General features: G+C 42.1%; 1 protein-coding gene across 1 annotated transcript in view; it reads left to right on the top strand.

Annotated features, from left to right (window-relative positions):
- The window catches only part of ttll12 (tubulin tyrosine ligase-like family, member 12), a 71,686-nt gene that overhangs the window by 44,300 nt on the left and 11,764 nt on the right, over positions 1–15,622 (top strand). The window contains exon 13 of the mRNA XM_077234966.1: positions 7,594–7,732. Within this exon, the coding sequence (XP_077091081.1) occupies positions 7,594–7,732 (139 nt within the window). The remainder of the gene's footprint in view (positions 1–7,593; positions 7,733–15,622) is intronic.

The following is a 15,622-nucleotide window of genomic DNA, read 5'->3' on the forward strand; positions in this document are numbered from 1 at the left end:
TAGATATGTAGCATAAAGCTAGGTATTTCATGTGTAGCTAGCTAGTGAAGTGTGTATTGTATCCTTATCATCTTAGCTGTGAATGTTAGGAGGCTAAGACTTGTGTGGTTCCGAGAGTATTTCCTGGAAAGGGCAAAGCCGAGATGAAATAAATGACTTAAGATGGTTCTTATGGCTAAAATATTTCTCTGGACTTAACCGGTGGTTCACTACGGCTTGACGAAGTGAAGAATAGGAGGAAAAAGGACAGCTTTCCTATTCAAATTATGCTTATTATCAATCCTCAGGACTATAGTTATGCCCTAGTAATCGTTGAAGTTACTTGTGTTGCAGGGTCATAAAAATTACTGCACTTGTTGAAAATAAACAAAATCACAAATAAAGGTGTCTCTGGTTCCTTTCTGGGCCCTATGGGAAATGGAACCACATTTGAACAAGAGAAGAAATGGAAATAAATCATATACATGACAGTATAGACAAGTGAATAGCTGACTGCTATTATTATCGAAGTAAAATAAAAATAAAAAGGACTTAAGTAAGTGATCAAAACAGCCGGAATGATCTGAAATTGAGAGTAATCAATAGCACTAGTGACTAACCTTTAGATTTGCCTGGACCAACACTCCATAGTGGGTCACAGCTGTTGCGTGTTTAAGACTACACCGTGTGTGTCCCTCCAAAGGTTTAGTCAACATGCTGATGAAAATTCTCATAACTATAAGAATTCTTCTCTAGCTACACAGCTTACATGTAATTAAACTTGGGTTTAATTGACAGGGCATCTGCAAATTTAGCCTACAGCGCTCAGCAAGGACTATGCCTAAACTAGTGAAGGTGAAATTCAGCTGAGAAGAATTGAAAGTAAGGAAAGAGAAAAATTAGAAACCCTAAATGGGGTTAAAGAAAGTATTTTAGAATACTTTGCGCTGTATACATAAAAGCTGTAATTAAGGCTTCAAGTAAATGATGCTAACCGCTAACTGTAGAAGTTATTATGTAGCTTAGCCTAAGCTGAATGTGGATGCTAGGTTAGCTTAGCTTAGCCTAAGCTGGATGGACGCTAGGTTAAGTTAGCTTAGCCACCTAGGCTGGTTTGTTTACAAGATGACGTCACGAGTTAGCACTTCCTGTGACAAGTCGTTGTCATGGGAACCAGTGCATGTCAGAACAATTCAACAGTCCATGAAGAATGTCCGCACATTTTAAATGAGTTATGCATGTTTAAACGGGTTAAAAGGGGGCGCCTATACTTTAAATCTTTCAAGAACTTGATGTTACATTCAGTAAAATGCAAATGTGGTTTGGCATTTGCAAATTTTACTCATGGAACTCTTCTCTTTACTGTACGCAACTTATTCTATTTGTTTACAGAGTAAGGAAATAGATTTGCTGTAAGTCAAAGCTTGTCTAAGCCTATATAGTTACGTCCATCTCGTGCATAAATACTGACTTTTCAGCGAGTAAACAGTTTTGATCGCTAGGTAGCTCTCTGCTTGTAGATGCAGCCAAAATTTAGGTGAATTTACATCAACCTAACAATAATTTGTAAGGTCTTTACTTTGTAGAAAGGGGAGCATCACCCAAGTCTACGTGTATATAACACTGTACTGAGATTCCTTCGTCAGAAACAGATTAAGCAATACTGCAATTTGGATTCCTTCAACCAAAGCAGGATAGATATCGGTACAGTTTACAAGCTGCTGAGATGAGATTCCTTTGTCAAACAGACTTACGCTTTAATGCTGAACTTACTGATACCAGTTGGAAATCTAAGACTCTTTCACTTACAGTAGAGATGTCAATTCCCGCTATCGTTTTATCTGCATTTAGACAAGCCAGCAACCAGTGATCAAAATGCGTATCGCATGTTGTGTTCCAGTTGGACCGCAATGGTCAAATGCACGCCTGTAGGTTAACAGTAGTTTAAAACTCAGGTGGTTTTCCTAAACTATGGCGTCAAGGTATGCCCTATTTGGAGCTAGTGTTTCCTGTAACCCTTCATTGTCATGGAAACTAATGTAGCAGTGCCAATTCAACCAGCATGTAGCAAATGTTTGTTTCAAAAGAGTTGTGCATAGTCTGTTGGCAGGTGAGGCTTACACGTCCATTCAAGATTTTCTTTATATCAGTAAAATTCTATTTTTACTAATGCAGAGTCTTGCTGCTCTTTGAGCACCCATTTTCATCTACTTTAAAAGTTTTATGTCCTATGCTGACCAGGGACTTTTTAGCAGAGTCTTGCATTGTGTTCATGCTGTGTGGCTTCTGGTTTTGCAGTTCAGGATCAATGGGGTCTTAGGAACCCTTTCTGGGGAGGCCTTCTGTGTTAGAGGCCTTCCGCATCAGGTCACACATCGTTGAGTGGGCATTGCGTGGGGGCAGGTGAAAATATGGTGACTAACTGGTTTTGGAGGAAAAGTTTCTTGAAGCTGGTGTCCTCCTCCGTCACAGGTTCGTTGTAAGTTCCACAGACAACTCGTTCGGAGTTGGTGGTGGTAGCACAGGGCCTTCTAGGTCTGTCCTGCTTGGTGTTTGGGCAGGGCCCAGCTGGGCTGGATGTGTCCAGATCAGATGGAGTCTGTCTCGGTGTGCCATACCGGTTGGAGACTGCAGGTGAAAATCAATGTCTCGTAGATTGGCAGGGATGATTCTGACCTTTCACTTGAGATTGTTGAGTGTCACCTCATGTGCCATTTCAGGGTTTGTCTGATTTACCTTTTCCTCCTGCAGCTGCAGGGGCTCTCAGGGCACTGTCTGGTGAAGTGTTAAGCCGAGGGCTTTGGCTCCTCCCCCCTTTGTGCAGGGCTGGGGAAGCTTACGCTGCTAATGTGAAGGTCAGCAGGGTCCATCTTTCTTGTGTGGTCCATTTGCAGTGGGTTGGACTGTTGCAGCTCTCTTTGGACCACATGGAGTGCGTCAATAATGTTACAGCATCGCTAAGTCAGTGTTCGGACTTCCGCTGCACATTGATGGCTTTAGCTCTCTTTGAGTTCAACCATTTCTTTAAGTTCTTTGAGTGAAACAGTTCTTTACCCGTCGGTTTGCAGGTGCTCAGAGCTGTCGTCCGCCTGAAAACTGATGATCTCTTTCAGTTGCTCTGCTCTGTCAGGGTCCTTGCATCTGTCCTGTGCCTTCTCCCGTTGAGCAGGGTTCGTTCTCTGTGGAGTCCTGTGGCTGGCAGCGTTAGTTCATTTACCTCCTGTTTGAGGCCTGCAGGAGCATGGCCAAGGAGAAGATAATGCTGGTCAGCTCTTGGTGGCTCAGGCTGGGTGTCGGACATCTGCTTTCGTTGTTGCCTAACTGGGTGTAGCAGGGCTGGGTGTCTGAGGCCTACTGGCACACTTGTGGGAACACGAGAGAGAAATGGCAAAGGCAAATGCAAGTTTCTACAGAGGTGGTGATCTATCTGTGTGGGAGAATGGCTATGTGGAGCAGCTAAAATTTAGTGTTGGTGAGCACACACAACAAAAAAAAAAAAAGGTTTTGAGTATCTTAGTTGACGTGCTTTAAGCAGCATCGACTGATGACTGGGCTCTTACATGTCATAACCTATTACTCAAAAATGCTGATGGTTCTTCTCACATGTTGTGCTACGAGAGTAACAGATAGAGCAAAACCAAAATAAAACAATAGGATGAAACCAGAAAAGAAGAGGAAGAAAGGAGTGGTTTACCTATTTAGGTTTATCTAGGAGACATAGGTAAACAGGAGTCACTTATGGGTTATGCTGCTGTTAGACTAAGCTACCAGGGACACATCAGACATCTCAAGGTCCAAAAGAAGAAGAAGAAACAATGGGAAGTGTTTCCAGTTCTGTCTGGGGCCTACTGTGTGTTTGTGTTTAGCCGTACTTCATGTACTTAGCTTGGTGCTAAGGAGTGAGGATGGGTAAAACACAGACAGGAAGTAGGATATTAATGACCTGTGTAACTCTCTATGGAAACAACAGTCGCTAGATATTGTAATCCTATAGAGAGGGAGAAGATGAGGATAGTGACTAGTGATCTAAAATAAGGTAAAGGTAAAGTTAGAACGTCCTTATAGCTCTAAGAAAACTAAAAGGAAAGGTGAAGCGTATCAAGTAATTTAATTAAATTTCAAATTTAGTTAAGGCCCTTTTTTTTTCTTTAGCTGAATATAAGAATTCAGGCTGAAACAAAAGTAAATAACTAAATTGAAATAAAAAATAAAAAAAATTATGTAAACATTGTGTGTTCTCATAGCTCTGGTAACTAGAGGGGAACTTGACTAAGCAAATTGATTTAATTAAATTCCCAATTTAATTAAATTCAATTTAACTGAATAGGACTATTCAGGCTCAACAGGTGTAAATACACAAAATAAAATAGGGGTAGATTTAAGTAAAATAAAAGAAACGCAAATAAAAACCCAAAGTATCTGGGTTTCAATCTGAAAGTGAAACCAAGAGGAAGGGGTCGAGAGAGAGAAAGAGAGAGAGAAGAGGGTGGTTTAACCCTCTTATGAGACGTGCTTCGAGAAGCTCTGACACCAGGGTGAACCATTCGTCTCAAGTCATTCGGAGTGTATCACTGCTAAGGTCACGTGATTTTATTAAACTGGGCTTCGTTACGCGTCATAGCTGTTTCGAAATTGTTTTAAATTTCAACGGTTCGTGAACCATTGTGTATCTGGTCTCTATGTGATCTCGTATCACTTTATAGATTCGTACACATTTAATGACGCATTTGATAAAGGGTCTGATTGACTTTCAAGTCAAGCTTTCATAAAACGAGCCCTATGGTTTACTAAGATATTGTGCCTTGAAAGACACCTCATATTAAACGATATTAGGTAGCTCGCGGATTGCCATTACCTGATTACATTTTTTTTTATAAAACCTTTGCGATTGGTTTGTAAAAGGTGTTCCGTTGATTTGAGTTTCCGCTACACTTCCACTGTTTTGACCAGCAGGGGTAGCCAGCGAGGGCGTTTCAAACAAAGAATCATTTGTGACGCAGTTGACTCCTTTTGATTCAAAGCCTCGAAGAGCTTTGACTCTCATTACTCGTGTTCAAATCACTCAGTTCAAATCACGCAAAATCTATAGTCTTTGGTTTAAGGTTACACTTTACGCTCTAACGTGTCTAAGTTTTAGGCGGTGCTAGAACTATCACTCGAGGTAGAGGGTTTTACTTGTAAGTTATGCGTGCGAGTTAGGATTGAGGGAGCTATTGGCTACAACCGTCGCTTGTTTACACGAGGGTCTGTGAGATTGGTGCTGTTGTCAGAAAAACTAGATAGGAACGCCTGCTCGCGTTCCGGACGCAATGCCAACCAACAACACAGATCGGCCGGAGCAGCGGACGAGCTGTGCTGACAGTTTGCACTGAGTCTCTCACTTAGACACGACGTTGCGTGTGAGTGACTCTTTTTTAACAAATCAAAACAGCACCGTTCTTTCACAGACAATGGCAAATTACTAGTTAGCTTAGGCTAGAATTTATACCACTAATCCGACGCGATTGTTTCATATGAGCGCTTCAGCGGTTTAAAATGAATACAATGACGTAACGAACAACAAGGCCTTGATTGGTGACTGAGGAGCATCGCTCAGATCACCTTCAAAATGCTGAGAATGGAGTTTTCTTCGTCCATAATCAGATTAATTTGTTCTGGTACCATTTATACGCGCGGTTAATCTGAGATTTCTTCGTCAGAGAAGGCTTAACGTACCCTCGACTTCTATCTGAAATTAGGATTTCTTCGCTAATATCAGGAGTTTCTTATCGTACGATTTAAATATTCATTATAGCATTTGAGAAACTTTCTGCCCTTCGTAGGAAGGCATATTCAGGCTATAGTTTTGCTGATTTCAGATACTTGTGCGTGCATGTATGAGATGTTAATAAAAACTTATGGGACAACATATGATTGATTACTGTCTGCTTGCATACAATGTTTAATACGATGCCTTAAAATTCTCCACCATTATGTAAGGAACTCAGCTTTTTGGAAATATTAATAATCAATAATATCTTGTTATTATTAATTATAAATATTTGGGTCAGTTAATTGGATTAACTTGATGTGGCTGAATTAATATTACAATCAATTAATCAGTTCTTCCAACGAACTCTTTTGATTATTAATTTATTCTAAGAAAAGGGTATCTTCCATGGCCACCGAAGAATAATTATTTCTTCGCCTGTACAGTACTTTGAGCCAGTAGCAAAAACCGTGATCGTAAAGTGACTTGTATTGCAAGCAAAACAGAACCAAATACATATTATGTACAAGTTTTATTAACTAAATATAGATATTTATATGAATATAAATAAACTAAACAACATACACACATGAATACATAAATAGGTTAGTGATAGGATGAAATTGGAAACCGGAAGAGGGTCTATGAGAAGAACCATCAGAATTTCATTTTCACATTTCATTGAATTGAATACTTGCATTTGTAATGGGAACAATTCTTGAAGTTGTTGAAAATTGAAGTCGTTGATGGTTCCGGCAGTGTCAAGTGGAAGTTGGTTGAGCGTTCTCTTTCTCCAGGACCGCATGGCTGGTTTGGGCAAGGCCTGGGACTCTGTTGAGGCCACGCCGAGCACCCAGGAGAAGTGAGGAAGTCGGAAGGATGGGTGATTGGAGTCGTTGTTGGTTGGAGTCTTTGTTCCAAAACTCTTGAGATTGTCCTTGGTTCTTTGTGAGAGAGTCATCTCTCTCCTGCCTGAGCCCATATCTGGTTGGAATCGAGGCCTGCTGGGCCCTGGGGCCCCCGTGGAGGGGGAGGGGGGGCTCCCCAGTATCACCAGAACAGTGTTGCGGCTGGATGAAAGAACTAAGAGAGGGAGGTCACATGTGGACTGTCTCTAATAAGGCCTGGAGAAGATCCTCCCCTAAGGGTTGAACTCGACCAATCAGAAAGGGGACATGTCTGAGAGGGAAAGTGGCTCTTAGTTGATTTACGGATCTTTGTCCCATAATATGATTATACCTTCATTAATGCTAAAATAGCTATAACACATCCACACTGCATTCTAGAAGAAGGTGATGTACATCAAAGTGTGAGTCATTAAATGAGGATTATTTAGGTAGGAGGCATTATACAGGTGAGGTTACATTGATCGTTAGTTGGTTGTATACCAGGATACATACCATAATATATACCTAATAGTACACGAGACAGTAAACCATTTACACTGTTTCTTTCACAGTTTTATGCATGTTCATTTATAGATCAGTTAGTCTATGATTAACGCAGCAAAGTCTGTTTTAAAGAGGGTTTCTGTTTCATAGTCTCGCTCTTGAGTATGTGGCCACATTCCTCGGAGGTCGTAAAATCTCCTTATCATGCCCTGTAACATGACACTGTTTCTTTCACTTGTGTTTGTTCATTTGGGCTGTGTGAGGAGTTTCATAAACCTTTGTATATAATGAATAAATAGTATGTGTCTGATTGGTCCATACCCTACAATTATTTTCAACTTTGAAACAATCTGTATTGTAAAAAGCGCTATATAAATAAAGGTGACTTGACTTGACTGGTAACAGAGTAACCAATCAAAGTCAAAGTTGTTGTGCAAAGTCATTTGTTGTTCTTTTGAATGTTGTTTGTTGCAGGCAGATGTCTTTAAAGCGTTCTCGGAGCTCTTCCAAGCAGCTTCCTGCCGTCCTGCTCCATACGGGATCTGTGCGTACCCCTCCTCCAGAGCCATATACGCCATTGACCTCATGCTGAAATGGGACCAGACGGTGGGAGGTAAACCCTATAGACGCTCAAAACACACTCCCCCACATTCATTCTACATAAATTCAGACTTTGATTTTTGTTTTGGAGAGAAGTACAAAAAAAGCCATGAAGGTGTTATTTAGTCTTATGCATGTGGAATCAGCAGAAAATAGTTTGACTGAGATTTTAATTGCCTTGTTTTGTAGTGGTAACATAATGGACGTAAACGAAACATGGTGACCCAGAGCCAAAATAAATTCAGAGCAAGGACATGCGTCATAGGAAAAGAAGTGGAACTTACTTGTGTGTGAAAACGCAAATGGACTCACATCGGTTAAACTGCAGAACTGTTGCGATGGATTTTCACGATTAATACCGTTCCAAATTGTAAAATATCCCGTCCTTGATATTAATATAATCCCGCGGTAACTAAAGAGCCTATCCTTTAGTCGTGTCCTCAAGAGTTAGGTGATCAGTCTATATAAATTCGTATCAAATTATTAAAATAATAGATTTCCCCTTTTTATTATAAGTCTACCTTTTGTGGTACTCTTCAACCGTGTTCACACTATAACAACTTGTCATACATATATTCTTATACATATACACATGTTATATGCTGCCTCTTTGGCTAGGCTGTTTGATCAATCAAATATCATAGTTATTATTCTTATCTCAAAAGAATGCTCACCCTCTGATGACGTTTTCTTCAGGAAGGGTCCTTCTGGCCCGGTTAGAAGAACGTGACTCGCACTCAATGATCTGACCAGTCAGATAATTATAATAAATGTTACAAAATGTATTAAAATAATCAAATGAAAAAGGAATACTTGTTACAGATCATAAATGAGTACTAACTAACAGATGGATACTAGCTCGGCTTGAAGCTTCTTGCCCCTGACAACTGCTGGTGTGTCAGCTTGGTGGTTGCAAGGAAGAGCAAGGAACTTCTCTTTCTCTTCCTCTTGTATAGTCTTTTCATGCAGCTGGCTTTTGTTTTCTCCAGGTGCAATAAGCATTAGAGCTTAGATTCTCTGCCCGAGCCCTTGATCAAGCATGTCACGTGTCACGCGCAGCGTCTCCTCCACTCGCACGCTGTGCTGTATTGTGTAGCTTAAGTGCAACATGGAGCTTGAAGAAGTAAAGAAAAAAATTAAAACAGGAGAATTAACTTTGAGCAAGTATGAAGGAAAGTCGCAGGTGTGGAAATATTTTAAACTCGTGGGCAGTGACAACATATGTGTTGGCTTTGTTGAGTCCAAGTGCGGCGCGCTGCTAGAGAGTCTGTATGTGTTGTAGCCATTAAATAAGCGCATTTAGTTTCATATTTATTACAATATTATAATGTTATTTTTTTCCATCTATGTTGATTATGAAAGTGATATATCAGGAGCAATGCGCAATATCAGGAGACATGGAGTGGTTCAGGCATGATTTTGACCACTTCATTATGTTTTGTTTTGTAGAAAGCCTTTCTTTAAAGTGAATTTCCTTTTGTATAAATTGTATCTTAATTTTAATACATTTTTCATCAACCAATTGTCTGAAGAAGAAGAAGCATTAATAAGAAGCAAATATAGCAGGCAATATTCATGACATGGAGGCGCCGGCGAGCCGTGTTCACCATAGCACGTGAACTGGAGCATCTCATCATAAAATTAAATCAATTCTCAGCACGCTTGTCACAGAATTTACTAATTGTTCAATTCAATAAAATTAAAACTATCATTGTGATAATTAAAATAATTGAATATTAAATATTAAGTGGCCAATTTTTGCACATTTATTAATAATATATATATATATATATATAATTGCGCAGCTCCACACTGTCAATGGTCTAGCACCCATTCAGCACCTGCGTTAAAAAATGATCTGTCGTCGCCCCTGGTTATAACGGCCCACATATTAAAAATGGTCGGGTTTAAATCGGGCTCGGGCTCATAATTACAGTTAATGTGTCGGGCCGGGCAGGGCTCGGACACAACGTGCACGGAATCCGAAAACGGCTTGTAGCTGATGCATAGTCTAAAAAATCCAAGCTTGAAGTATTGCTTCACTCATCTGCTGGCCACAGTTGACTGAACTAATACAACGAGGAAGATATTTTGAAAACACCAGATCCAGTGCCCGTTTTCTTTAGGTACACTTTCGGCTCGAGGTGATATGTTTTGGCTGTGTAACTATTCTTAGAGCCCGCCTGTATGGGTATAATTTCACTGGCTTCACATTCCCTTAATGTCCATTCTTCCCTTTCGATGGGTTATAACTAATTCCCCAATTTCTTCCATGGTTACCTTATATAGTAAAGCACAATCAAAACACAAATCTTCCCATTGATCCCTAAAATAGCATCTTATTTTTAAACCTCTGCTGTAACTTGTGCACATAGCACAACCCCTATAATTTTCACTTCTAGTCTTCAGGTTTCCATTTCCATCTACTTGTCTTCTCTTCAGTCGTCCAGTTGTGGAATCCTAATTGGACGTTACAGAAGGAATTGTAAATTCTATGCTGAGGCAACATTGCTTAATAGCTTTTATCAGTTGCGTCAGATAGAACCAGTCGTTGATAACAGTCATCATGTCTATGCAAAACATTCTTGGATCATCGTAATGTTCGGCGGTCACCATAGTTGCCAATGCAACTGTCATTACTCCTATTATTTAGATAACCATTGTTATTCCTCCTGCCTCTACTCTTCTGGTAGCCAATATCATCAGATAAAGAATTACCAGCAGGGTAGAGCAGAATCCTACATGTTTCATATAACTGATCCCAAGATAATACTGTACCATAACGCATATGGTGAGCATTATATTGAGGATTTCCAGAATTATCAAGCCTCGAGTTCCAAAAATGGATTTCATTCTCGGGCTTTTCACCACTTGCCCAATTAATATTCCTGCCAGATTTAGCCTTTTACGCAAATTGTACATGGCTATGTGACAGATTGCAATTGGAATTTGCCATATTCCCCTTAATCCCATTATCATCACTAGCCAATATAGGCCTAAAATCATATCATAAATTATAATTTGGGATTTATTTACCGGCAGATTGGAACAAGTTGATTCAGTCATATTGGAATAATTTCCCTAGGAGTTTGGTTTGAGCGATGATGCCATTGATCTGGTGTTTTCAAAATATCTTCCTCGTTGTATTAGTTCAGTCAACTGTGGCCAGCAGATGAGTGAAGCAATACTTCAAGCTTGGATTTTTTAGACTATGCATCAGCTATAAGCTCCTCCCCCACACTGTCGTTTTCGGATTCTGAATAATCAACCGTCTGGGGGATTTTCTTATACTTAGCTTTATTGGCTAGTTGGCTTAGCTGTCTGCAACATACACCTACGTTCAACACTTTTATTAGTATACCTAATATCACAATGGTTAGTATTACCCCTCCGACACAATATAATACTATTTCTAGTATAGACCATATGTCCAACAGTACATTCCAAACATTTTGGGCTATTTCCTTTATTTTCTTTCCCATGTCTTCAAAAGCTTTTTTCACTACTTTTGTAATCAACTGTGTTAAAGTTATGTCAGAGGGACCTCTGGTTTTTGTCCAGAAGTCAATCCGATGCATCCAATGTCCTCCAATGCTTTCGCCTTCTAGGAAGTCATCTACAGGATGTAATAAATCTTTCCAGTCACTTAGGGTAATCAAGGTAGGGGACCAGAGCGCATATTTTTCTCATTTGCGTTTCTCCTACCATTTGCTTCAGGATTAATGGGGTTGCCCTCAATTTCTCATGTTTCCATTGGTTGCCCTCTATAGCCTCGTAGCTGCAGGACATATGGGTTCTGACAGTGCTTTTGTTCATGGTTACAGCTGCATACGATTGCATTATCGGCGCACTAAATGTTGCATGTCTCCATTCATTAAACATTTCTGTGGTACAGGGATATGTGGTTTTGACCTGGTCGCTCCAGAATTCAACATTCTGGTTGTCTTGTCTAACTCCTACTATAAGAGTCTCTGTTCCTAGATCAAATTCTTTAGTACAATTTAATTCATAGGCTAGTCTTTTTCCTTTGGAACTTCTGACTATCTCTATGATCGTGTTCTGTCGTGTGCACGGTCCCTTGTACCAGTCAGTTACATCAGGATCAGATACCTTCAAATAATATCCACTTTCCCATTGGCCTATGGATTGTTGCTTATACGAGTTAGGAATTATATGTGAGCCCAGATATTTCATATGTACTAGCCACATAAGAAGACTTTCTTTTGCTCCTGTGCCGTTGTATTTTACGCCTTGTAACCTACCGTGATATCTTGCATACCCATTTTTCCTTTTACTAATAGTATTATGCTTAAGGGCTTCCCCTCCTTGCAGCATGTATAGTAAAAGAGCACTTCTGTATTGTTGGTTTTTGACTTTTGTTCTAACATAGTGTGTCAGCCCTGAGATGTCTAGTAGTTGTACTGGAATCCCTGAATTCGGTAAATACTCGAGAGTGTATGGGTGTCTGTAATTGCCATTAGCTCTTTTCTTTTCTTCAAGTGTGGCTTTCACGGTCCATGTAGTCCTATCTGTTTCACTACCGGTTCCCTCTGTAAAATTATAATTACTTGTAATCCATTGGTGCCACATGCTAATGGTTTAATTTCCATAATTCTCCATGAGCGTCTGATCCCATGGGGCGTCGGCTTTTATGAAACAGTACCAGACCTTCTTTTTCTAGTCTAACTTATGGTCACACTGCTTTTTGTGATCAGTTGTGGATCTACCTTTGTTGCTAGGCCAAATCATCTTACCTATCCATGAGCAACTTTGGATGTGCAACACATGGGTGTGGCTCTAGGCTTGTTGTAGCACTTTATCCAGTTTGCGTTCTCTGCAGGGATTACAGGTTCCTTTTTGTGTATCAAATGGATGAGGACTTTATCCTGGAACTCACTCATACAAATCCAACGGTCAACTGGTTTGGGCCCTGCACGTTGAGCTGCATATTTCATTAGCCCCGACTTAGGTGGTTTCATTTCCTTAGTCTCCAGGGTATTGTCTGTTATTTCTAATTTACTTTGACTCCTTTCTACCAATACTACCAGTATTCTACCAGTTCCATTCTAATGTGGAGATTGTTTTCCCATATACATAGTACCACCACACTAGGTCAAAGTTCCTCAGGCTAATGTTTCTGACCCCAGTATCATTTATTCTTTGTCCCTTCAGCAACACACTTGTTTGATTTAGCACTTCTAATTTGCTCCACTTCATTATGGTTTTCCCTTTCTCCGCCGTGGGACCATAATCTACAATTGAATTTTGGAAGCTTCCACTATTGGTACAATTCCAGTATTTTGAGTCTATATCAGTTATACAGTTTCTCATCAACTTAGCATTATTCTCAGGGTTATAAAGTACTCCTGCTAAAATCAGAGCCTAACCTTTGTTCATTATTGTTTGGTTATAGCAGTGTAATTTTAGTTATTGTGGCGAGGGGGGCGTGGTTTCGCGAAGTCTGTAGCGAGAGAGGAATCAGCGAGCTGTGCAGTGAGTAAGTAGGTCAAGTGCAGATGATGAACACCTGTGTCTGATTGCAGTGATTGGCACGGAGAGACCGCATATAAGCCGCTGAGAATGAGAGGGCGGCAGAGAGAGAAAGGCTTGGGACTCGCACGCGACCCGCGCTGACAGCTGACACATCGGGAAGAGTTTTGTATCAAGTGGACTGAGTTGGCATCAAATGGACTGAGTTTTGATGAAGTGGAAGGAGTGTTCGTCTGACTGAACTGAGAGAGCTGGAGACATACAGCGAGAGCTGGTACAGCGGGAAGAGTGGTTTATAAATAGTGGTGTGGTCTTAACTACGGTGAAGGCGCATGAGCGCACCTTTTTGTTTTCTTTTGATTTAATTGTTAATAAAGTGCGAGTCCCAGTCCCGCCGACCCTGTCTTCTTCTTCCTACACACACATATACTCTGAACCTCATCACACTGGTGCCGAAACCCGGGAAGAAGAAGACTGCCGCCGCCATGCATACCCTGATAAGAACGCCATTTGCGGAGCTTATCCAATAGCTCGCGGGTCTTCATAGGGAGCAACATCAGGCCCTGCTGGCCGTAAAGGAGGACCAAGACCAACGCTTCCAGCTGCTTCTCCGAGGCCAGCAAGAAGCCCGCGAGCTGTTCCGGACCAGGATATTCGGGCCGTCCCCCCACCAGCTACGGCCTCGGCTCCGCCCCTACCTCTCAATAAAATGGGACCCCAGGACGATCTGGAGGGCCTTCCTGGACCTGTTTGAGAGGTCTGCCGAGGCCCGGGGATGGCCCTGCACGGACTGGCCCATGCGGCTCATCCCACTGCTGTCGGGAGAGCCGCAGATAGCCGCCCACCAACTGCAAGTCCAGAATCTCCTGGTCTACGAAGATCTGAGGCGCGCCATTCTTCAGCGGGTCGGCCGCTGAACAACACCGGCAGCGATTCAGGTCCCTGAGCCTGGCCGACCCTTCGTCATGGCACAACAGCTCCGGGACTCCTGCCGCAGATGGCTACAAGGTGGTACTGGAGCAGTTCAGTGCCAGACTGCCCAAAAAGACAGCGCAGTGGGTCCAGTGCCACCACCCGACGTCGCTGGACCAGGGCATCCAACTGGCGAAAGATCACATGGTGGTGTGCCCAGGGGTCGGTGAATCCCTTCCATCTGTCTCTCTCTCTCTCCCTCTCTCTCTTTCTCATCCCCTTCTCTCCCCAAACCTGTTCCCCTTCGAGCTTCCCTATGGGCGTCAGCCCCGTGGGGTGTTAGACGTTCTTAGAGAGACTTGGGAGGACGGACCGCTAGTAAGAATGAAATTCAGTATGTCTTGGACCTGAGAACAAAACTCCACACTTTGGGGCGGCTATCAATGGAGAATTTGTTACAGGCCCAGGACAGACAGAGTCGGCTGTACAACAGGGGGGCTAGACTTCGTCAATTCGCACCGGGAGATAAAGTGCTGGTATTACTCCCTACTTCCAGCTCTAAATTGCTCGCAAAGTTGTAAGGGTCCTTTGAGGTCACACGGCGGGTTGGCGATCTCAACTATGAGGTAATTTGAACAGATAGGAACGGGGCACATCAAATGTATCACCTCAACCTCCTCAAAAAGTGGGTTGAGGCGGAGTCAGTGATGCTGGCGACGGTAGTGAGTGGAGAGGAGGATCTCGGGCCAGAAGCGAACATAAAACCACAATCCCTCGCTCTGGCTCTTGGTGGAGATCACCTCTCACCCTCCCAGCTCACTGAGATTAAAAATGTACAAGCTGAATTTGCTGATGTGTTCTCGCCCCTGCCTGATCGAACGAACCTCATTCAGCGCCACGTTGAGACGGAACCGGGCGTGGTGATGCGCAGCCGCCCGTATCGTTTACCTGAACACAAAAAAGGTAGTTCAGAACGAATTAGAGGCTATGCTGGACATGAAGAGGTCATAGAAAAGTCCAACCGTGACTGGGCGAGCCCGATAGTTTTAGTTCCTAAAACCGACGGCTCGATCCGTTTCTGTGTGGACTATAGAAAGGTGAACGCGATGTCCAAGTTTGATGCTTATCCAATGCCGAGGGTTGATGAATTGCTTGATCGGCTGGGTACTGCTCGTTTTTATTCGACACTGGACTTAACAAAGGGATATTGGCAGATCCCCTTGTCTCCCATGTCCAAAGAAAAGACAACTTTCACAACGCCGTTTGGATTACACCAATTTGTCACCCTTCCTTTCGGCTTGTTCGGGGCTCCTGCGACTTTTCAGCATCTGATGGACCGAATTCTCCGGAAGCATGCTGCAAATGCCGCTGCCTACTTGGATGATATTATCATCTAGAGTAATGACTGGTAGCGTCATATGCAGCATTTACGCGCTGTTCTGAAGACGCTGAGAATGGCTGGGCTCACGGCAAACCCGAAGAAGTGTGCGATTGGGCGTGT

The sequence above is a fragment of the Siphateles boraxobius genome, unplaced genomic scaffold (assembly GCF_051911475.1).
Source record: "Siphateles boraxobius isolate OS27281-9 unplaced genomic scaffold, OSU_SipBor_1 19, whole genome shotgun sequence".
NCBI lineage: Eukaryota > Metazoa > Chordata > Actinopteri > Cypriniformes > Leuciscidae > Siphateles > Siphateles boraxobius.